We start from the raw sequence: 24,649 nt of genomic DNA on the forward strand, positions 1-24,649 counted from the left end.
AAATGTTAAGACACCAATATTGCCAATCCATTTTAGTGTAATGTAGTAGACACAGGCTGCAGCTGAATTAAATATTTTATTTACTGCAGATGTATTCCATAGCAGCAGACTCGTCCTGATCTGGTCTGCAGAATGACAGCTTCTCCTTCATTTAACCATGAAGCGCAGCCGTTTTGTCTTCAAAACAAATAAGTCACTAACAATGGAGAGTAGACATTTAAATCACAAGCTTTTATATTCATTTAACAGAATGTACATTAAATGTGTCACAACTCTTCTAGGGATAAGGCACATTGTGTCACTTGCAAATATATGTGACAACTGTACCTAAAGGACATACACATCAAAGTCTCTATGATTTAATTGTGTTTCACCAGATGCAACACCCTCATGTTGAGGTTGACTTAAGGTTAGAAAGGGACCCACAGGAGAAGGCTGAGGGTCAGGGGCCACCCATTGGCTCTCTTCTCTCTTAAATCAAGATATTCAACTGCTTCTGACTATACACCAGTATTGCAATCATTTCATTTAAAGAACTCTAAACATTACTATGCCTACAGTACCAACTGTAAGCATCTCCACTTTCCAAGTGCAAGGAGTGAGTATAAGGACGCTGGATGTCGTGGGAGTCCCAGGAAAGAAAGAGAATCAGGAAAAATAGACTTGAGTCACAGGAAGCTAATTTCAGCTTTCTTCCCCCGATGATAACCCGTCGATCTCATCGTCATCGCCACCGATGGCCATCCAAAAGGCTTTTGCTACCTGTAAGCAGATTAAGTATATATACTTCATACTAGAGTTTAAATAAAACATTTGAATACAAAATCCATTAAAGCAACTGACAATCCCCACTAAAACATGCAACCACTTTAACAGTTTTTGCATTTCTTTCTCATATTGTATGACAGCTTCACCCTCTACACTCAGAAAACGTTCATCAGTATAAAACGAGGCCGGAAAATAAATTACAAAAAAACAATCCGGTTGCATCACAGTTACAAACTCAAAAGATACAACTTTGTTTTGAGACCTTTTTGCATTTATGTTTTCTTAAATTTGTTTTTAGGTGTGTCAGATATGTACAAAAGACAGGACAGAGACAGTGGAAGCATGGTGAGTGGAAACTGTGACAAACATCATGGATCTACATTTGGACAGTCAGGATCATAAACGCTGTAACACATTACTAACTGAAATAAAATAATCATTCTTGGGGCTACAATCTTTCAAAACAAAGTGCTTCTAAAGGCAATCAGAGTAGTACTTTTTAGATTGTTATATTTTAAATGTGCACATCAGCTCCATCTTCCGTATTGAAACGGTCACAGCGCATCAGCCCTTTCTCATCATCACTTCATGATTAAGTTCATGTTTCACTGAAGGTTGCGACTATACTCTCAGCTTACTTTTGTGACGGTGTACAACATTTTCTAGGGTCATTGTTTTTGTTTTACGTAAACAATGGTGCACAAACTATGAAAAGAAAAAGGTCCTAGTTTATCTCTTGTAACAAGGTTTTGATACAGTTGCTTACCTTCTCTGCGTGAACCTTTCTCTGCTCATGGGGTAATGAAGAAGCTTTATCTGCAGGATTACATCATAAAAAAAAAAAAATGAAAGAAGAAACTATTATATATTACATCAGCTTTTCAAAGATTGCAGTGGCACCAATGAGAGCAAAGCACAAGCAAGCCCTCAATACCAGGGTCTAAGGAGAATGTTGTTTTATGAGTTACCTTTCATCTCTTTTAATTTGGTAAAGAGGCGTTCAAAGTTATCCACATCTGCATCACCAGCTGTGAGATTGGCAAGTTCCTGAATGTCCAAATCAGTCATTGCATCTGAGAGAATGGCAACATGTGAATATCAATAATTAAATGTAACTCAACATCATGTTCTTTCATCATCAAATGTTTGTTTCGGTGAACATAGTGAGGGGAAATGGGGAAGATCAATTTCAGCTGTGAGAAAAATAACTGGAAATTTAAAAATAGATATTTCATCAGATGTTAACTTACCGACGACACCATCTCCCCGTGTCTCTGTGTTTGGACTACTCTCTGTATGGTCAGCCTCCTCACTAACAGGTGAGCCCTCTACAGGCAGGCTGGAAGACTGCCATGGAAAAGAAGAAACTGTTAGCATGCTTCCTTGAAAACTAACTAACAAATCAAAATTTCCTAAAACAATTAATCACTATTGTTTCAACAATAAAGTTACCAAATGTTGACAGTTAAAATACAAACACAAACAAGCAAGGATTTTTTACAAATAAAAAAAAGTTACTGAGTAAAAATGAAACTCACTGACGGATCTTGGCAGCTGCGAGGGTTATTGTGTCTTGAGGCCACCAAACTACTCATAAGACCAAAGCCTCCATTGTGCCCTTTCGAAAGAGATAACAACTGTCACGTTTATTTATTTTTAAACAGTGATACAATAAAAAAAAAAAAATGGAAAAGTGCTAAATGTTATTTTATTAGCAATGTTATCTCACCATCCTTCATTTCTACACTGGACCACACATTGGCATTGAGAGCCTGAACAATTCTCTTGACACCTGTGGATTCTGGAAAATCATCTGAAAAAAAGGCAACACAAACAGAATAAATGAGAGGACAAAACAAATAAAAAAAAACCAAATATAATATAAAACATTTGAATGAAAAAACGTGATTATTCCATTGTCAAAGTAACTCACCATCTTCATCTGGCAATTCCTGTGGATTGAGTTCCACCAGCTCAAACGCATGAGCCAAACACCACTGTTGTGCTTCATGTCTGCTGACACCTAAGAAAATTACATTTCAGCTAGTATACACAACATAATAGCATCCACAGAATTCTTGCTTCTTCTTTTTTTTAAAGAAGAAGCTGCAGAACTAACCATTCTCGCTGACTCTGTCACACACCAGAATGAGAACCTCTGGAGAAAGATCCTCCACCACGGAGATCCAAGGCTGAAGCTTTTCCAGACCATCCTTCTGCAAACAGCATGCACATATAATATATGTAACCCAAGTTAAACAATGTACTATTAACTGTCTGGAAATCCTTCAAATATTGAGTAACGTACCTCTGTACTGTCAAAATAAGCAATGAACGCCTGCACAGACTGAGCGATCTCCGAGGACATTTGAAACGTGCTTGGTACAACACATAGTCTGACATCTGCTGTATAATATTTGTTGTTAATGGTCCATGGATACCAAGCTACTGATTCTTCTCTTTTGACCGGCTCTGGTAAATTCTTCGTACTGAGGATCTCTGATGAAAAAAACACATTCATTATATCTCGTGCTCAACGTTTCAAAAAGAGCCAATCCGTTTTTAGTATTTGCTCTGCATGTCTTCAATTTGACCGGCTACTTGTATAAATAAGGTGTACTTAACACTATCCAGGCTTACCAATGCATTATACAAATGAACCACGCCAAAATAAGTCCCATAACGAGCTTGACAAGTGGATAATTAAGCCTCTTTTTTTCGTGAAATATGCTCTGTTATGCTAAGAGTACGTTAGCCTTCCTAAACGTTAGCCATTTAGCTAATTCCTGCACTGGATCTTAACTTACGTTCTATCAGCTCTTCTTCTTTAAACCCACGATCACAGCTCGTGATGAGCACACATGGAATAGTGATCTCTGTTTCTTCGTCGGAAGTTGACATTTTTAAAAAAAATAATATCTGAAGCAAGATGGTCTAACAGCTTAACGTTATGATGATAACCAACTTCCCCGACCTTTCAACTTTGACTGCGACGTCACTTCCGTTACCTCGAGAAAAAAATGTTAAACGCTAAATTTCAGTTTTCGTAAGAAATGTTTTATTTAATATGGGTACTAAACATAGACTGTAAATAACACTGATAAACGAAATTCAATAAAATAAAAATCCTAGCTGGTTTGCTGACTTCGCTTCCTTTTAAGTTCCCTAATGAGTAACTCCTACCGTTTCTACCGATTACATGTACATTCAAGAAAAGCGAAGAAAATATATTTGTTGGAATTTGTATTTACCAATTGTAACGTTTATCATCTGATCGCAATGTTCACAGGTTTATCCACTGCACAGGCACAGGTCAGCGCCTGACAGCTCATACTCAGGGAGAAAAACGACTCAACTTTTAAGTTGACTTCTTCGCGTCCTCTCGTTGTCATAGTAACGAGCACAGTTTTAAGAATTCTAGCTGTCTAGCTCTATGGCTGGCAATCGTTGTTAAAACAGGCGATTACAATTTTGTCTGCTATACATGCCAGAATTCAATCCAACACAAAATAATGTCTGACTCGCCTAAAAATGAAGATAGACTGGGAGCAGTTTTGTTTCAGGTAAAAAAAAACAACCTTTGCTAATAGCTAACGTTAGTAGCAATACAAAGCCTACTGGAAATGTAATATCGAAATGATAATCAAAGTTCTGCCTGATAACAGCTCAAGAGTTAGTGTTTTATTTTCTACTTGAGGTTTGCGCTGAGAAAGCTGCTTTATATTACAGGTGGAAGATGATTTGAGGCAGCTCAGATGTAGTCTTGAGCAAATCACTGTTAGTGACAGAAAAACACTGGATTTTAAAGCCTTGGACTCTGCCATTCGTAAAACAGAGAGTAAAATCAGGGTAAGGACTTGCAGAATAAGCACAATGGACAATGTTATACAACACATTTGACAAACACAGATACATCTAACTTCTATGTTCTTGACTGCAAATAGAAACATGCAGAGGATTATCTGAAAACAGCCTCCCAACAGCTGCTGCTTCTTCCGACCATTGAAGACTTACCAAAAAAGCCAGCACTTATTCCAAAATGGTAAAAAAAAAATATATATATTTACATGTCATGTGTTACTTAATGGTAGTCTAAAGTGTGGACAAAAAAAATAGAATTGCATAGATTATGGTGATGATATTGTGAGCTTGAAAAACAGGAAACCTGTCCTGGAGAGTCTCCCAAACGTGTGTCCACTAAGAGAAGACCGTCCCAGGGAGCCACCTCTTAAGGTAAATATGTTTTTATGATGTCAAAAATGGTATTGTTGCTATAAAATGCTGAAACAGACAAGACAAGCAGAATAGATTCACATGGGAATAAATTAAAACAAAATACATGCATACATTTGAGCATATATTGATACATTGCTATGACTGTTTCCTCTTTACATCGTGCTATAAATTATAGTTTGAAACATTACTCTGTCTGTTTTGTTCAGCACAAGTCAGCATTAAACAAGCAGCTGCTGTGTAAACCTGCTCAGCCTAACAACAGAGCCGTTATGGACCAGATATCTAAGAGATCAGTCCCTATTATCTACAAGAAGAGAACGGATACAGTAAGTCATCTGAATATTATATCGTAATACTTTGTTCTGCATGTTTTCCACAGAAACTAACGGAAAAGGTTGGATTAAATACTTCAAGAGTCAGTATCTGGGCCAACAGCGTCATGATATGTACTTTTAATTTAATTAAAGTCAGAAAGTATGTGAAGAATACTGTGATCCAGCCACTTCATCATGAAGTTGTGTGCGATCCAGGGTATATTCATGTCATCAAAGTGATCAAGGTTTATTCAGTAACGAATTGCCAGACTTTGTGCAGTAAAGTGGGACTTCAGGATCAATCAGGATACACCTTGTTATTTTGTTTTCTTGTTTAAAAAGGAAATCTCACGTCAGCCTTACTCCTGGTAAGATTTTTTATTTATTTTTTTGGATTTAACCAGGTAACCCATTGAGATCGAGATCTCTTTCACAAGGGTGACCTGGCCGATAGGGCAGCAGCACGTCATGATAAACATTACACGATTAAGAACCAGTTCACAAACAGTAAGTGCACTATACCAGCCCATTGGTTGGCGGATTTTCCTCATTGAGTGCACTAAACCAAGAGTGATATCTTGTCCTGCAGCTGTTTGCTTTGTGCAGACAGAAAAATGGATTCCTTTGACTTTGTTGATATGAATGATAACATACAGCAGCACAAGCCTCAGGAAAGATTTGATTAGGGAGCATTTCAAGAGTTTTCACTCTAACTAAAATAAATGTGATATCATTGTTCCTCTCCCTGATACTTACTCTTGAATCCTCAGAACAGACGCTTCATGCTGCAGTGAAGAGTGATGGTATCATCCTGCACTGACAGATGCTTCAAGTTTCATTCGTGCAGAGACAGTGACATAAAGGTCACCTGGCTTAGTGATGACAGCGAGCGCTTATCAGAGCAAAAAAATTAATCTTTGCAAAGGTCGGCATTAGTTTAAGATATATTTTTACGCTCTCTCTTTTCCAATATGTTTTGGGGAATCCATAAATGACATGAGAAATGGCCAAGACTGTCACTCTGATATAGAAGAGATGAAAGCGCTGGCTTCAGAAAGTGGAAAACACCAGATTGCAGCACATCAGCATTCTTCTAAAGAAACAGGCGCCTGATTGCTGTGCTATGGGCTGCTGGTTTACAGCTGTCTCAGGACAGAAGTGGGTACCTGGTCCAGCATGCCAATAAGACAGCCGTAGCTTCCCCAACTGCTAACCACTGGCTCTCTGCCTGCTGCCGTCTCCTACAACTCAGGCCAGCTCTTCCCCACTCCGTACCCCTGCCAGGGAGCGAGCTTTTGCATTTTAGCAATTTTAGAAAAAGTGCCACCTTTTTCCCAACCTCATCCAAAACAGCTGTGTGCCTTTGAGGGTGACTCTCCCAGCACCTGTCTTCTACCTGTGGTCTGTCAGGATGCTCAGTGGTCTGAGGAGAAAGAAGAGAAGGACATCAGCAGCAAAAACTTTGTGTTCTGAGACATTTCAATGTTATTGATATTAAACGAGGCCTTTTAATATTTTAATTTTGGCCCAAAATAGTAGAGTGTGTTAAAATCATGTAAGTAAAGCTGAACAGAATTGCCTTTAATTATAGCACTTGACATCATCTTTAATCTTGGCTGTCTGGTGATGAATTGTGATTTGTTGAAGTAGATGGGTTACGGATAATTTACAACTACTCCAGTTCAGTTTTTATGTATTTTCTAAATCCTCAATTATTTTTTGATAAAGAAAATGTTTGAATTGCAAACATATAAGCTGCACCATGCCTCTCATATATATATATATATATATATATATATATATGTATGTATGTATATATATATATATATACACATATATATATATATATATATATATATATATATATATATATATATATATACACATAATGTATTTACATATACACATTTGATGCAAAACATAATCTGATGAACATGCTCTGTTTAGTTAAAACCTCAGACAATAATCACTGGCCCTGCGCTGAGTCATCAGGCCATTGAACCAAAAAGACAGAAAAACCTTGTGATGCCTGAAGAAGACGTGAGGACAGGTATATGTCTCACCTTTGTTGTACTGCCAGTAAACACTTGATGATTGAGTGCCAACTAAAACTGTACTTCACATCATTTCATTAAATCATTTTAATTTCATGCTAACAAAGAATTTGTTTTTTCCTTGTTGAATCATACATGTCTTAATCTTACCTAGTTACACAAACAAGGATAAGCACAGTGTTTTCAAAGTCATTCTTCATATAATTCTTCATCATCAGTGCGAGACGCAAGTTTTCTTCAGTTGTCGATTGAGCACAAGGCTGCTTTTCTTCATCCCAGAGAGGATTCTAATCCTTCAAAGAAAGGTCAGTGCGAGACACAGATGCACTACTTAAGATAAAGTATTACCAGATTATACATCCCAACTTCTCATCAATAAATTCAAGGTAATACTGACATTTCTTTTAAAAAGATAAACATAAACGTCATGTTATTTTAATATTGAAATGTTCTGCCCTTGGAAATACCTACATGTATTTTTAAAAAAAGTACTTCAAGTGTTGCTGTCCAATGTGAGATTGAGATCAGATAGAGCTGTTTGTAGACTGTCTTTTTGTAAGTGTAGGTCTGAAAGGCTCAAAATCCAGTCATGACAAGAAGCTGAAATGGAAAACTGAGCCTTATAAAAGAACAGACAGAGAATGCACACCTCTTTGGACCACAAAGACACCGCCCCCCTCCACAACCTCAAAGGGCCTAGATCACATAGGCATGATACCAGGCACCTGCAATATTTTCCCAGATCAGGTAGGAGCACTGTTACAGTTATAGCATTATTTCCTTTAGAAAGAGGAGGTGACTAACGCTCTCGATGGTTTCCCTCTGTTTTTATAGAATCTTCCAGCGCAAGTTCCACCTGCATACATCAGCAAATACCCCTTTACCATCATAAAAGGACAAATTAACCCAATGGCGACAGATTTCTGTCTCTTTAAGCAGAGCTTTAGCTTGTGCTGGGGCAGTGTGTTAGATGCTCTGGAGGCCCTGAAAAAGCTGCTCCAGGAATTTGCTGTGCCTCTAGCCCACGTGAGCGGGGAACGTTTAGTGGAGTTTGCACACGGTTGGGATGATGGCTGGAGAAAGGCTCCTCCAGTGACTAGCCTCCTCTGTGTGCTTGAAAACTGGGAGGAGGTTTTGGGCCTGGTCTTACGCCCAGGTCAGCGCTATAAGGGAGAGGGAGGCACAGGAGCCGCTGCCACCCTCATCCAGTCTTGCTGGAGGCGCTACTTAGCCCGGACAGCCTACCTGCACCACTGTCGACGCAAGTGGGCGGCAGAGACCATCGCCGCGTCATGGTGGCTGCACAATCAGCTGCGTAGTGTCAGGAAGAGCCTGCAGGCCCAGCGCTTCAGACAGCTGGTGAATTTCCGCAGCAGAGCGCAGGTAATGTTTCTCATAGGTGGAACCTCCTGTTTCCTCGCACTCTTTTAGCCTACTTCTCTCATGATATTAGCTAACACTTGGGACTTTTCTTCATTACTTAAAACATGTTTTGTTTTTGTTTTTTGGTTGCAATAAAACAGTGTTTCTTTACATGATTCCATTGTGTGTTTTCCCCCAATCAAATTAAATTGTCTAGTATTTACAAGTAAAGTTTTTCCTGGTGTGTTTTGACATTTTAAACGCCAAGCAAAAACAATTCTTTAACAGTTTGATTTATGAGGTTGTGTGACACGTTCTTTGTTTAAAATAATGTTTGAGTCACAGTGTTATTTTTCCATTAAACGTCTTTTGCAGGGGACCAATACATTTTAGTTAGAATAACATCCTTTCAGGGGTGCAAATCTGCTCTGAACATATATATTATACATTTGTTTTTTACAATTACGAATGTTTGTTGTATAAAGTAAGGACAGATATGAAGAATACAGGATCCTCTTCCATTAAACCTGAATCTTAGTAGGCCTCCGTCGTTTAAGACGAAGAGAAGCACAGAACTGCAGAGGGGAGCAGAGAGAAGAAAGATACAACATGAGAAAAGTTATGAACAGACGAGGAGAGCAGAAAAAGAGTGAGACGGATGAACAGTAGAAACCACTCAAGAGTCAACTGCAGCCTTATAATTGTAAAAGAAAGAAAAAGATAAATTCTTCTGAGAAATGCACTGGAAATTTAATCTATTTTTGTATCAATTCTGGCACTATACATAAGCTAAATATGCAGTGAGGAACTTAAAACAGGTTGCTTAAATATTTACATTTAAAATGCACTTAGGGGTATGAGGTATATGAAAACTCAATTTAGTTGTACACTGACCTTTGTGTTTTAAACCTGTTATTTTTACATTTTCTTCTGCTATTTAAAAACCTTACAGACTAAAGCTTAATATGTATTTGTTTCTATTTAGAGAAGAGAATGATAGCAACATTTTTCTTGATCTATAATTGAATTTTCCCTCGTTCAACATGATGTCATGTCTGTGCTGTCATCTGCTTTTAACGTCTTTTAGATGTTGACACAGTATTAATTAGTGTTCATTTAGATTGAACGCCACTGTGTGTGCACTGAATCTATGTTTTCACATTTTAAACATTCATACCCTGTTAATTAAGCCTACTTATCTTCTCCTGGCAGTAAAATCGTGTATCTAGCTGATTGAATTAATTGCAAGAAGATGTTTTGAAAGTAAAAGTTTGATTTAATTAAGGTGGTATTTTATGCTTGGTTTGCTGCTGTTAGCCTAGAGAGATATTGGCTTGATGTGTTACAGCGATGTGATGATTTGTGTGTGTGTGTGTGTGTGTGTGTGTGTGTGTGTGTGTGTGTATTGGTACACTCTCAAGCAGTTCTTTCTCTGATCACTCCTTTTCTCTATCCCCAGCATCTGGCAGCCAACTGGAAACACATCCAGTCCTCCAAGAGGACCATTATCCACATCCCATCATTAGGTAGCTTTCTCCGCTTGCGACACACACACACACACACACACACACACACACACAAGTCTGATCTAGCAGCAGTCATCCTCTGTCTCGCCACTCTGACGCCCCAGTCTGAAGCACTGGTGGAGACACTCCGTCTCGTTCAAATGACTCTCTGCAGGAAAGCACTCACAGAATGATGACAGTCCCTATGCCAGGGAACCGAACAATTTAGTTTCAATTGCCGTTTAATTTGCAGATTAAGCAAATGAAAAGCCATTATGTGGAATATTTGCAAGAGACACAAAGGTCTTATTTTATTGCTGTTGCAAAAAAAAGGAAAATAATAGAGAGGAATAGACTGTATTGTTTTTGAACTTGACATAAACTTGTTGTAATTTCACCATGGCACTCACATTTAGTCTGTAATCAGGCATGTGCATTGTAAATCATTGAGCGGTTGTCTAAAATTATTAAGCCTAATTACTAGCAGATGGAATGCTTTATTTGCACTTGGGGTGGCTACAGAGAGTGCTGTGTGAGCAAGGATAATTAGAAAGTTGAACCCCATTGTTGTTAATTAGCATGAATCCAATCATTTAATTACCTTGATTCAGTTGAGGATTCTCTCCCAGGCAGGAATCCAGACAGACATTGAGTAAAATCCTGGAGGTGCCTCTGAATGTAGCTCGGTTGTAGCTGGACATGTTGCAATAGGACTCCCAGCACACGGCAGACACTGCACCTGCTAGTTATTCAGCTAAATTAAGCTTCAATTTGCACTTCTGTGTGATGAGACCTAACTACCACACCCGCAAATCTAGAAGAACACACATCTGAGGGTCATTTTACAGCGCTGAAGATTTAGAATACAGCTAACGAGAGAAGGTGTTAATTGCTGCTTGAAGGTCCATTAAAAACAAACAAAAAAAAGGTTTTGCCTTGTTCTCTCAGGATTCTCTCAAAGCCAGCGACAGAACTTGGGGGGATTTAACATTTTGCAGAACACCCAACTAAGCAGACTGTGTGATATTAGAGGTAGGGGATTCTCACAACCTCATGTACCATGGAATAAACTCACTAACTCGCTGTTAGTGGCTTGTGTTATTGTAGACCGTTCATTTGTGCTGTGCTGTGCTGATCATTCTTAGATGAAAGCGTTGAGGTCATCTATGTAAGTCCGCGGCATCTTGGAGACGACATATTGCACTATTACGGCAGCCTGCTGAAGTATGAGCGTGTCACCGAGGCGACCGACACCAGGAGAAGTCAGGCCTCCTCCTGCAGCAGACGCTTTGTCATCCTCACCCCTGAGGCTGTCGATTATTTCCCGGTAGGGTCAGTCGCATTTACATTTTATGTTCAGCAGGTTTTCAAAGATTTTATAAGAAAAACAATATACTGATAAAATGTGTCTGGAGTTTTGGAATCCACCTTTTAAGGATACCGTTGAGGAGATATTTTACTATACCATTTTTCTCGTAAGAGAGCAAAACTGCCTAATACTTTTTCTTCCTTTTAACTACTTATAGAAGTAAACGTCTTTGTTACTGCAAAGTAGACAAACTAAATCTCTTTTGACTATTACTAAACAAAGTTACATTTAATGCCTCTGGATAATGTGCAGTAAACAATGAAATTGCATACTGGTTTAATTAACTTACTCATTTAACTGCTGCACTATCACATATTCTGACTTGTCTGAATTACAATAAAAAAGTGCAATAAAATCAAGGTGCTGCTTTACTGTCTTTTCACATCAAGCTGTTCTGTATCTGTTGTTGTACATCCTTTTTTCACCAGATTGAATGTGCAACATGACATGGTCTTCGTCATTTATTTCTATTGATTTTCCTGCTGTTTTGTTGTTCCACTGTGCCAGACGTGTTGCTGAGATGAATCACTGCTACCCATGGCTGGCAGCGCATTCTGCCAGTGACAGAAGGGATAATTCCATGTGGATCAAATAAATACAGATGTGAAGTAATTAGTTATATTCCCAAGGAGCTCATTGCTAACACACATTAAAGATGTGAAGGATAGGGGAGGCATCCCACAGGCAGCTTTTATCAATTCAACCTGCTGGAATACAGGAGAGGTCAACACCCTGCTGGCTGTTACAATAATAGATCTTTCGTGTGTACACAGTGATAAATCAGGTCGTGGAAGACACACTTCAAACTCCTCGCTCCGTTAGTAATCTTTTTCCTCAACTCTCTTCCAGAACCACAACATGTGCCTCTCCACGCTGCTAAAGTACAGTCCACACACCCTAAAGCGTATCCAGAACCTGATCCAGGGGAAGCAGGCCTATATTGTTGGTGGAGTGGCCCATTTGGATGACCTGGCAGTTGCTGATGAGCTAGGAGTGCCAATCCTGGCTCCAGAACCGGCTGTTTCACAGCTCTACAGCACCAAGTCTGGAGGGAGGAGGATCTTTGTCGGGGCAGAGGTTGAAGTACCGCCTGGTCGAGGAGACATTTACTCGCTTAACCAGGTCAGAGATCAGCTTCACAAATGCAGTCAAAGACTTTATTACAACGTAGGAAAAATCTACACAACCTCAAATATCCTCACAGGAGCGTCAACCTTCACTTGTTATAAATGATATTATATATTCTGTAATTCACACTTCTCTCTGTTTGTGTAGCTCCATGGAACACTGGCTGAACTCATGACTCAAAACATTGATGTGCACCGCTGGCTCTTTAAGATGGACTCGGAGCATGGTGGACGTGGCACAGCATACTGTGACACATGTCATCTGAGCTGCTATAACTGGGCCCTGCAGGAATACCATCGACATGGTCCTGAGAAATGGAAGAGAGAATGGATTCAGGTAAAGATGCTACTCAAAGGATTACATCTTCCCGACCAATCATAAACTACAACACCACTTCTTCTTATTTACTGACTTTAATGCAACGTTTTATTGAATTTAAGCTTTCTCTTTTAGCTGTATTTTATTTCCCATGTTGGATCTTCCTGAAGTGATGTGTTTTACTTTAGAGTCTTGTTTTTTTATAGTTCCATCTAAAGCAATGGTTTTAGAAAAGTGCAATACAAATAAAGTTTATTGTTATTATTATTACACTCATACAAATGAGGAATAGTCATTTGTGGGGAATACAATCTAGATTGCTTACATAGGTCACAGCAGAGTCAGAGAGATGTCATCATTTAGTCCAGTGTGTATCTTAATGTTACAATCACTATGCTTTCCCCTGTGGAAACATATTTTTAACAATGTCCCAAGAGCCACCGAACATTAAATCAATACTTAAAATATTTGTTGAGACACAAAGCCATCATCTTTTCTCTGAGGCACACACCTCGACTAGTGTTTATGTGTTGAGAAAAAAACAAAACTCTGCCTAACGCTCGTTACTCCCTTAAACACCTGGCAGTGACAATCCAATCAAAACACAGACAGGCTTCTTAACATAACATTTCTTTCTTTGTAAATATGTATATATATTTTTTATAAAACTATAATGCAGTTTGAGCACTAGCAATAAGTAAGGTCCTTTACCTGCTTTTTGTAAACATGACGATGAGCATGGTCTTGTTACCTGCTCTTTCGTTAATGTTAACAGACAAACAGTAAGGTCCTTTACCTGCTTTTTGTAAAGTGTCTCGAGATAACGCCTGTTATGAATGGACGCTAAACAAATAAAGATTGATTGATTGATTTGACGTCACTTGCATTCAAAGCTGATATTTCACATGTCTTGCAGGTTTTATTAAAGAACAACGTTACTTCCTGACAAACTAAACAATAGACACAACTAAACTTGGATCCGTGCCCTGCCAATACAACACTGAGCTGTCTGTCTCTGCCTGTCTGAAGAGATCATTGGATGTGTCTCACACATTTCTTCAGAGACGCTTTCAGTACAAATACTGGGTTTATGGTTCAGAGTATATCATTACAAGGATTCTAAACAATATATTAAAAATTGGTTTCTTCTCATAAAATACATTTAGTTTTAGTCTGAGGCCTGTTCCTAACAAATAAAATGGGCTTAATCATTAGTAAACCATTCATTTAGAACAGATGCAATCTGTACACAGCTTCTGAGCCTCTGGCTCTTATTTCTCTCATATGCTTACAAAGTAGCCTTTGATTTTCTGTCATGTGTTAATTACAGTATTTTGCCATTTAACTGGGAGCTTTGTGTAAACTAATTACTAACTAATGATTGTGGGCTTGAAGCACAACGATTTTGCTTTTTATTCCATTTGAAGAAACAGCCGTCATCTCGAGCTTCTTAATGCTCACTCTGTTTTGTTCCTATTAGCTCGTCCTTTGATTCACTGTGCATGTGCGGTGCAGGGCTGTAATTGTTGTGGCATCAGTGCTGTTAATTATGGTGGAGAATGGCTGAGCCACAGCCAAGGTCCATAATGATGGCTGAGGCAGCACAGAAAGTAAATGGGGTTTGTTTCACCAGCTGGGGTCCCATGGAGAGGGAAGAGTGCCGAGGCCCCCAGTGAAGGCCCACAGCCTCGGGGCTTCTGGGCCATATGGACACAACACTTTAACTGGCCTTTATTCTACACCTTGCTCTTTTAATCAAAGCAAAGCCCACATCCTGTGCTCTTCATTACATGATTTTTTTTTTGTGATGACATCATCTTTCCCTAAAATGCATCAGCCCTTTCAATGCACAACACCCCCTTCTGCTGTTGTACACATATAAATTAAAGATAACCATTTGGCTCTAAAGGCTGAAAGATTTCAGAACGTTGTTGTTGTATCAATAGAAACACATGAATATTTTATACAAGTGTATCTTGTTGCTGTCTGATCCTCACAGCAGCATCTGTAGATGGATTTGTACATGTGGTTGTATATCATTTGAAGTATAACGCTCATTAATGGAGCACTTTGCTGGGAAGAAGCAGACTTAATTGCAATTGAATTGACAGCTTTTGAATAGGATACAGACTCAGAATGCTGAATATCTGCAAGCATTTAAGCAATGGATGCTTAAATGTTTATGAAAATAGTAGCAATTTCATCAATTATTAATAAACGCAAATGATCAAATCCAGCATTTTAAATATTAATTCACAATTAGTTTGCAACAAGTTCATTGTTTACCAAAAAAATAAGAAATAATTGATGACTGAAATGCTCATAAGTAAGTTAAGGATACTAGATAACTTTTACAACTATGTGAACGTCTCCTACGTTTCATAATTAACTGCAAAAGATGAGAGGGGATATGAGTGTGTTCTTGCTTTAGTCTACACCAACTGTGTGCATTTTTTGTAATTATTGCTTGTCTTGAAGGGCTCAGCATGAAGGTGCTTGACTCACAAGAATGCCACGCAGTCTTTTTCGAATAATATCAACTATCACATCCCCTCTGGCTAAACGGAAAGGGGTGTAACAACAAGAGAGAGAGGATAGCATCAACATTACCACAGAGATCTCGGCGAGTGTGAGTGTGTTTCTCTGCTTATTGTGAGGTCCACAGCCTCCAGCACTAGGTTTCAGGCTGCTGAAAGCCCCAGGGCCTATTTTAGCATTTACACAGAGAGAGCGGTTAAAGACATGTAGATCTGCACCCATGCAATGCCTGAAGGGGGCCACACACACACACACACACACACACACTGAAGCTCACACACAGCTTGCATATGGATCATTATGCACTGGAGGGTAAAAATTACACATAATGGCGTCAACAGATGGAGTGTTCCTTTTTGTCACACTGTGTACAAACAGATCTTGAGTAACACCTTATTTAGGTTAAGTTTGTCAACAACAGAGGTTATTTGACGAACACTCCCACCACGGAGGCACAGGGACATGTATGCAGCTGTCTCTGGATGAAAACGGTACAGTCTGTGACTGCAATAAAGAGCTCTAAAATCTAATGTTCCACCTCATCATAAAGGCCCTGAATGTTCCTTATTAACACATTTTAAAGTTGCCTGTGGTCCACTAATGTTGCCATGTGGTTTCTATAACTTCACTGAATTTCAAAGGCCTATTTCTGTGCGCACTATAAGCAGATGAAGTGATGCTGTCTCTGTGTTAAGAGGTTAGACGACAACGAGGCCACATGCCATGACTTTCTATTCTTCAGTGAAGTTTGCGTGTGGATTAAGTCATGGGCTGTAGTGTCAAATGTTTGGCGTTTCTCTGTGCTCCAGTAAAAATGAATATTTAACAACATGTATTACTCGTCTAATGATAGCCTTCTAGCCCTCAGACTGGCTGCAGCCTCTTACTTGTTTCTCAGTGCTATGGAGATGTGGAATAGCAATCAAAGAGGCAGAGAAACATCTATTTTATTTATGACCAGATAGCTTGGCTTTATGTGGACACCAAGCAAAGCCTTGAATCCTATCACAGGGGACTGTGCGCAGTTTAAGTCCAAATAATTTATTGCAAAATACCTCTCTTTCTTTTCCTCCTGTCCTGCTGTTTCTGTGAACTGCATAGGCAAAGTCCTGGGGTGTGCTTGCTCTTCCGTTGAAAATGACAACCGTTCCCTTACACTTTTTGCCGCACCATTGTGTGCTTTATGGTTTGTATAGGGGGAATCACTGTGTAGCATTTGACCTCGCCTCTTACAGTACTTGAATATGATGATGGCTGTTACATGACTGGAATATCAACAGCATAATCTCCAGTTCTGTCTCCAGTGAAGCCAAACAGCAAATAGTCAAAACAAAGCAACGCTTTAGAAAGAACGATGAAAGAACAAAGACAGTCAGATTCTAGTCGTCTTTCACTGGGTCTTTCTTATTTGAATGTGTGGGACTGAATCTAGTTTATCGCTAATGGTCATTCAAAGATATTATCATATTCTGAAATCTGTATTTAAAAAAACAAAAAAACAACAACCAGGCCTTGAACTCCCCCACACAGTGTGTATAACTTGAAAAGGACAGATGAAGTCGGAGTACAGTCCTTGTTGTTCTTTTAACTATTTCACAGCACTGTGGGAGGAAATCCCATTGATGAGTTGCCAAAGACACCTAAAACAAAAGTGAGAAATTAACGGCGTAATTAAGTGTTGAAACCATTATGGCGTTTCCTAGTTACAGAAACAAGAGTGATATCGATCCCAGTCGAGCCCTGATTGATCCCCAGATAGATGGGGTTAGCTTAGGCATTCATCAGCTGCCCAGTGGAGAGAGTTGTTATTGAGGGCAGGTGCTGTCTCTGTGGCTGTGAGTTAAAGCCATTAGACTCCTGAGGCCTTTTGATAATAGGCTGTCACTCACTGATAGACCCTCCTGCAGTACCCATCACACCCTCGCACAGAAATTGAAGCAGCCACCAAAGGTGTCAAGGATAACAAGCAGTCACTGGAGTCATCCGGATAACACAAGGGCATTTCCAATAATGCAGTCGACAACTAGAGAGCTTTGGTAATGGGACAAAATAAAGTAGCAAGCACTTGTTATGGACTAGTGTTTGAATTGCTGGACATAGAATAAGTCCTCAGATCTGTCACTAACTTATTTCGAGCAGATGCCTAATGTATGCACCCTAAACTTTCTTTCTCTAGGAGTCCGCACTGCTCAGATATTTAGATGAGATCCCAGAGTGGCTTGCCCGTTACGCTCGGCCTGCCAAAACCTCCTGCTATCCCACCTGGGCCAGCTTCCTGAAGACCTTCCTCAGGCAAGGTCAGATACTTTGGCAGGCACTGAATGCAATTCACTTGCGTATATGGAGACCTTTTTCAATATTTTCAAATTCATTTATGCTCCCAGATGTCGCCCGTTGGACTAAAAAATGAAATATTTTTCACCTTTTCTTGTTGGTTGTTTACAATGAGATGGGATCATTTCAGATGCTGTCTCTGAAATTGTCTTGCAAGTTGTTAATGTGCTCTAACTGTGTGTCCAGGTGGAGTTGTGGAGGCTTACCCACCCTCAGAAAGTGTTACCTGTCTAACAGTAGATCTGCTGCTGGAGCCTGCGGGTGGAGTCACCTTGCTGTCCTGTGGAGAAAAGCTTCAAAACTCCTGTGACCTGGAATCTTTGGGCTCCACTGTTCCTCAGTCCTCTGTTCACCCTGACAGCTTGAATTCCATCTGCATGCGTGTGGGCCAGACCTGTCTACAGCGCCTTATTGTGGGACACATCTCCATGGACCTGGTTACCTTTGTGAACCCCGACACCATGGAGCAAAAGGTGAGACACGGGAGACTGCTTTCGCTCATGTAACAAAGATCATAATGTTCTGGGTTGTCTCAACACGTGGTGCCAAAGCTCTCTGTTTTCATCATATCAGTGAAAGAGATCAATTTTTAGGCTACATCAGGGATCCACATAAGCAGATAGGTGCCCCCCCCCACACTGCTCCCCTGGGGCTTGGAAAACAGACAAGTCAAACAGTGGGTAAGGGGACCAAATGTGTCACAAGGCCATCTAATAAACTGTCAGGTCTTATTGTGTCGATACACTGATTCCACCATTTAAGGCGTGCCCTTTAACCTCGCAATGCCGAGAAAATTCAGAGGCACCTATCCTTCAGACAATAGGTCATTCTTAAGTGATTTGTGCAGCTTCGCAGGGAGGACCTGTCAGTGTTTAACCCCTCACTGGTTACTTGCAGTGGTCCGCTGAAATGTCTCCCTTTATCATAGCCAGGCGCCATCGGAGCCTTATCTCATTTGTCAGGATTAAGTTTTGTTGAAACCTGCTTGATTTATGATATTGGAAATGGACTGGTTTATGATGGTTTAACCTCTGCTCCCAACATGTGGCTACATTGACTGTTTATTGATCCAGAGCTGTAAAATGAAATGCTGTGTTTATAATATGGTCTATAAAATACTCAACCTGCACGAGTACGCTCTAGTGCTACTTTTCAGTTTGATAAAAGGGTAAGATAAAGGACAATGAACATTTTCTTTGTCAAATTATATCATTTAAAACATGAATAACAATTCATTGTCCTCTAATTTAAATGACTATCTTAATTATTATTTCTGTTTTCTACCTTTGCAGCTTTGTCTATGTGTGCTTTAATCCTGTATATAAATAAATAGACTTCGACTAGACTCGAGATAAGGGCATGATTGCCACTAGAGGGTAGTATGTTATGGACTAGATGTTAACACAGTGTGACCTAGGCTGTGTTTGGTGCAATTTTTATTTTAAAACTGAAGTTGTTGGGGGGGGGGGGGGGGGGGGGGGGGGTTCTACATTTTTTTTCTAGTGTATTTGTAAAGTTCTAATGCATTAAATAAAATGGGTTGTTTTTTTTAATTAGAGAAATATTTTTGTAACCATTTTGTGTTTTATGAATGTCTGTAGAGTTGAATCATGAGCGTGATCCAAGGGTACATTTCATATACTGTCAAACTATGTTCTATTTTAGTGGCACTCAAAGTGTGCCATTTCTTAGATTCATTAAAAAGACCCGAAGCTGCACTTTACTTTAACTGTTTAAAGTAATATAATAGCAGCATTAGATTTCATTTTCATTTTCAATGTTGACCTGAAATTGAATGAGATTCACTGACAGCATAATTAAGAACAGACTATAAACAGAATGTGCTTGAATGGAGGCAGGAACATTCAAAGGCAGATTCTTAACCATGTCCTCTCACACAGAGCGAGGACAGAGGAGAGCCACATGGGCAAACCTGTCTGGATTTAAACATCAATTTAGATTCAAACCTGTTGCTGAAAGCTGCCTACTTTATTTGATGTGAAGAAGTGGGTCACATATGTTTGCCCTTGCAGTCTTCCCTCACATTGTGGAATGGTGGGGCCCCAGCTGCAGCATCAGGGATTTTAATGAAAATGCATGGCAATATAAACCAGGTACAATCCAGGCTTACATTTGCCTCAGCTTTGTTAAAATCAACAATGAGACACGGGGAAGGATTTTTAGTCAGTCTGCTGAATGACAAGCAGAGAGTGTTCATCGTACTGGCCCAGGTACCAACCTGATGCAAAAAGATTAGCATGTATCCAGTGTTAGCTAGCTCGGACAGTAGAGGTGACTGAGTGCAGGGCTTACGTCTGATGTATCGCTTGGCATGATTACACGCAGCCTTTAATTGTTTTTATTTTTATTTATTTTTTATCATTTCCACAATTTCCCCTTCGAGGATTAATAAAGTACTGTATATTAAAATAATAATAAGAATACTTTATAAATATGTAGATGCTGTTATTCTATATAAGTTCAGCTGTAATTGTACAATAAAGCAGTGTCATTAAAAAAACATTAAATAACATTTTGTATCAATGGAAAACATGCCAAAGAACCAAATACAGAAGTCTAATTTATGACTTATATCAGAGCACACAGTGATGTGACACTAACATGAGCAAAAAAAAGCTGTATTATTGAATGTGTTATTTGGGGTCATTCTTTTTATCATCATTGGAAGTGTTGTAAAATGTTGGAAGGCAGCCCCTTTAAAATCCATACTTTATATTTTGAACTTGATATGAAGCAAAGCCCTTTTTGTAAACTGATTGGTCAATTTAAGCACTTTTCACTCTCTAAACAGATTTTTTTGTTGTAAAAAAAAATGTAGATGTCTTTGTCTGCTGTCAATGTGAAATTGACATAAATAATACTTTTTGATGATTACCTTGTCACATTGGAAAACATTTTTTTAACAATCCTCTTCACTCGAGAAAGAAACAATCAATTATCATCAATCAATAATTAAAATTGTTATTTAGCTTTAATTATTTGTTTTTTTTATTAAATATTTGAGTTTGATTCAAATAAAATTGAGCCTTTAGGAGAATAAATGTTAATGGTCAGATATTTGTGATTTAGTGGAAATAAAGTGCTCAGGTTAGAGAGACTGCAGGGTTCAAACATGCAGCGATTTGCGTTCAGTGGCAGGAGCGTTTACTTTGACAAATAGGAACCACAGAACAGAGGCAGCCGACTGCCACATAGTTATTAACAACTCCTTCACTGGTGATTTATTTGCCACGTTTGAAGAGAGGGCATAGCTATTAGGTTATTATTGGAAAAATTAGCCCTGTTTATGCAGAAGGCTACAACCATACCTGACCCCTTAATATACTTATAATGATGCCATTTACCATACAGATCTGGACTTAGCTTCTCATCAGACCTAAGCAAAGCAAACTAGCCCAGGGCAGACTGATTCCAAATACAGGGTGAAGGATCTACTTTGTGCATGTGTCGTTCCACAACTGAATTACCTAAAAGTGTCACCTACACCCCATTTACAGTCTTTTTCTTTTCCTTCTGCCTCTCTACTGGATAAAACAGCAGAGATGAAAAGGTACTAACCTTTGTCTAAATATTGGTGGGTGCTTGGTGAAATATTTTGTGGCAATTTTTTTTTTGTGATTTCTTTTGGTTTACCAGGTTTATACTGTTGGTTTTTCTCTGATTTGATCCAGACCTCATCATGTTTTCCTGCAGGTTTGGGCTATTGATTTGGAACTCAGATACAGTGATCAGCTGGCAATGACCCAGATGCTTCTGATGATGACTGGAGGAACGCTGAATTGCCTTACAGGCTGTTTAGAAGTGCCAATGCCGATCAGGGAGAAATGCCGTGACAACCAGACTGCTGCCAAAGTACCTTTTTATGTTTTCATATTTTAACAGTGTTGAATGTTTTTTTTTTTCCTCAAAGAAGGAGAATGTCTTTTTAATAGGCTTTTTTGAAGTTGCGTACATTGACCATGTTTTTTTTTTAAATTTTATACCTTATTTCAAATTAATTTTATTCATTTCTTTTCACAATGCAACCACCAGGTCTAAGCCAAGCTAAGAATTTATAGGATATAATTATACCACTGCAGTAATCACAAAGATAGATCAATGTTTTGCTCTTCATTTTTGTTAAATACAACTAAATACTGTAATTACGCACTGAGCTCAATTGGTGTTTAGGTGCTGAATTCATTATCATTTTGATGGATGAGCCTAAATAATCAACACATTAATAATTCATAGCATTTTCATTATGCATGTGTATGCATGCTTGAACACCTCATCAACCTGGTGCCGGGCCTTAAACAAAAGGCTTCTTTTATTAGCAGTATGCCTGAGTTTACGCTTGTTAATCTGCGCCTTGTATTACTTTATCAAACATTCATTTAGTCGGTGGCCTGGTGCTTCAGTGCAGCAGTTGAGCCAGCGCAGTGGTTAATGGCTTTAGCAGTGGCCATCATTAGGGGCCTGCATATTACAAACACAATTAAACCCCTGTTGGACACTTTTATTGTTGTGTGAGGGTCCTGTGTTTGACAACTGTAAACACACAGCCATCACTGCGAGTTATCCTCTGGCTCTCTCCTGAGCTCGGAGGGGCTTAGACTCGCTCTTTTCCTCTCCCAAAGGTGCAGAGGAACCAGAAACATTTATATCCTCTTGAGCCCTGACACTTTTAAGTAATCAACCTCTCTGGTGTTGCTTATGACACCCGTACTCTGAACACACTTATTGTGTTGCATTGTGTGACTCTTTTTGTGCAGTCAGTAGTGCTTTTGTCTCAAGCAAAAAATGTTTGTCCCAAAACCGTAGTTTCTTTGATTGGCATCATACAATTAAGCTCATCTTGTATTTGACATGTCTTCTAAACATTAATTGTTCCTGCCTGCAGTTAATTATAAAAGGCCCAACAGTTTACCACATGTGCCCCACACGCATCATGTTTACTAATCACACAAACTCAGAAGTGACCCTAAGGATATGTGTATGGGGTTCAGCCATCTCTGCTCTACCCACACACAACACAACCCATTTCATTCAAACACTAAATAGAATAGAGCATAGAAAGACTTGTTCGGGGTTTGGATTCATAGAAAACCTAAGGCTTACAATGATGAACTAACACTTTGTCTCTTTTTCTTGTGTTTACCTACGTCACAGGCAGCTGTGGAAAGTCGTTTTGCCGTTCTTGGGAGCCACTTGTTTCATTTAAACCTTTCCATGTTGTACCATAATGTTTTCCTCAAGATGTGCAAGGCTCATGGAATAGGATATAACGTGAAGGTAAAAAACACTTTCAAACCTCACTTATTTTTTTTAATGCTGTGAGGACTTTTTAACCAGCATTGAAACAGAATGAAATGAAAAGTGTAGCCGCTTTATGAAAACCAAACCACACCATCAGAGAGAAGGTTGTCTATTTCTCTATAGTTATTTTGTATATCGGTCATTACCTCTGCAGGGCAGGTGTCAGACTAGGCTGTAACTTGTTACAGAGAGTAAGTAGAAGCATGAATCAGGTTTAAGTGTTGTTGTTGAGGTGTCTTTCTCTGCTGTCTGGTTTTTGACCTTTTATATATTTCACACTGTTGGATTAATGTAATGTTGAATGTGTATATAACTTTGTTTACACTAAATGTAAATATGGGGCCCTTCTTTTGACTATATGTTTGAATTTCAGAGCAAGAAAGGGACTGTTTTTGCTCTTTACGACAGCATAGAGAGATGCAATATGGGAATGATGTAAGTATTGTTTTGATTGGGTTAAATCCCTGCACAATGTTTTCATAAAACATGAGATTATATGGGATTCATGAAGAATAAAAGAACTCAGAGAACACTCAGGTTTTGCTGAACCTACCTCTGCTCAGTGATGAGCACATGAAAAACAGTAGAGGTGTAAGTGGATTGAAGACTTCTCCCGCATGAGGTGAAAGTCAATTCTTTTCGAGGATTAACATGCCACCTCTGGCTTTGTTAATGTTGTTACAAAGTCTAAAAGTTGTTTAGCAGAGGGTTATTTAACATATTTATCACTTAAATCCTTAAGCTTTCAAAGTGCAGTAACAGTTAAATCAAGCTGTGCTCATCCCCCTAAAGACTGAAGATGCTGTCTGCTAAAAGTTTCATTTAACCACCACCGTCAGACAAACGAGGTGATTGTTTCTTAGCGACAAAGGGGACATTAGTAAACTCGTTTGTTTGGGCTGTTGTTAATAGGACTGTCTCAGAAGATCTCCGGGGAGCTCTAGTGACCTTTGCTCACAATCTGTCAGTCATTCATCAGGAAGTATCATCCTCTAAAATGCAAGGAGGAACCAATTTCAAGGTACCCTGTTAATGACTTAACGATCGCTCCTCATCATCTATATAATTAAACTTGCATATTTAGTGAAGCTCTGGTCAGCATGAATGTTTCTGCTGGTAAATGAACAGAATGAATGTATTAAATGGTATATTTATATTAATATCTTCTGAATTTAATTAAAGGTTTTGCTGTTTGTTATAGGAGCTGATCAAGGAAATAGAAAGATTACTGCAGAACATTGCGCAGAAGACTGTGAAAGCGCTGGAGGATAAAACTGCTGCTTAAACATTTGCTCGAGTCAAGTTATGTCATCATGTGTCTGCTTGCTTTAATGTTGAATTCAGCTATGTAAACATTAAGACGATCTATCACGTAGTGATAGTCAAATAAACTACTGAAAAACA

The 24,649-nt window shown here is 39.0% G+C and overlaps 2 protein-coding genes across 3 annotated transcripts; one reads left to right on the forward strand and one right to left on the reverse strand.

The window, feature by feature from the left end:
• Nucleotides 1-63: 63 nt before the first annotated feature.
• aagab (alpha and gamma adaptin binding protein) lies at nucleotides 64-4,130 on the reverse strand. 2 transcript variants are annotated; one of them, XM_079347242.1, is made up of 11 exons: nucleotides 4,020-4,122; nucleotides 3,576-3,776; nucleotides 3,077-3,267; nucleotides 2,888-2,984; nucleotides 2,702-2,791; nucleotides 2,498-2,581; nucleotides 2,307-2,386; nucleotides 2,019-2,115; nucleotides 1,737-1,841; nucleotides 1,535-1,584; nucleotides 64-762 (listed from the first exon to the last, which is right to left on the reverse strand). In XM_079347242.1, the coding sequence occupies exons 2-11, from the start codon at nucleotides 3,667-3,669 to the stop codon at nucleotides 685-687; spliced, it is 966 nt and encodes a 321-aa protein (XP_079203368.1). In that variant the 5' UTR covers nucleotides 3,670-3,776; nucleotides 4,020-4,122; the 3' UTR covers nucleotides 64-684. The 2 variants fall into 2 exon arrangements, with proteins under 2 accessions (XP_079203368.1, XP_079203369.1); XM_079347243.1 differs by lacking the exon at nucleotides 3,576-3,776 and having other exon boundaries at nucleotides 4,020-4,130.
• Nucleotides 4,131-4,160: 30 nt separating this feature from the next.
• On the forward strand, nucleotides 4,161-24,649 carry iqch (IQ motif containing H). The gene is made up of 21 exons (XM_079347244.1): nucleotides 4,161-4,331; nucleotides 4,498-4,617; nucleotides 4,713-4,810; nucleotides 4,929-5,001; nucleotides 5,211-5,330; nucleotides 7,266-7,368; nucleotides 7,591-7,677; nucleotides 7,917-8,119; nucleotides 8,207-8,755; nucleotides 10,194-10,260; nucleotides 11,188-11,271; nucleotides 11,385-11,566; nucleotides 12,458-12,730; nucleotides 12,884-13,072; nucleotides 17,769-17,889; nucleotides 18,113-18,399; nucleotides 21,641-21,799; nucleotides 23,099-23,221; nucleotides 23,619-23,680; nucleotides 24,158-24,266; nucleotides 24,447-24,649. Exons 1-21 carry the CDS (start codon nucleotides 4,281-4,283, stop codon nucleotides 24,528-24,530), a joined length of 3,144 nt encoding a protein of 1,047 aa, XP_079203370.1. The 5' UTR covers nucleotides 4,161-4,280; the 3' UTR covers nucleotides 24,531-24,649.

Source organism: Symphodus melops, assembly GCF_947650265.1.
Source record: "Symphodus melops genome assembly, chromosome: 6".
NCBI lineage: Eukaryota > Metazoa > Chordata > Actinopteri > Labriformes > Labridae > Symphodus > Symphodus melops.

Coding starts and splice junctions, on each gene's coding strand:
- aagab (XM_079347242.1), bottom strand. CDS start 3,669: ATGTCAACTTCCGACGAAGAAACAGAGATCACTATTCCATGTGTGCTC. Junction 2,792..2,887: donor TGACAGAGTCAGCGAGAATG/GTTAGTTCTGCA, acceptor TAATTTTCTTAG/GTGTCAGCAGACATGAAGCA. Junction 2,582..2,701: donor GGAATTGCCAGATGAAGATG/GTGAGTTACTTT, acceptor CCTTTTTTTCAG/ATGATTTTCCAGAATCCACA.
- iqch (XM_079347244.1), top strand. CDS start 4,281: ATGTCTGACTCGCCTAAAAATGAAGATAGACTGGGAGCAGTTTTGTTT. Junction 11,567..12,457: donor AGGCTGTCGATTATTTCCCG/GTAGGGTCAGTC, acceptor ACTCTCTTCCAG/AACCACAACATGTGCCTCTC. Junction 23,681..24,157: donor AGATGCAATATGGGAATGAT/GTAAGTATTGTT, acceptor TGTTGTTAATAG/GACTGTCTCAGAAGATCTCC.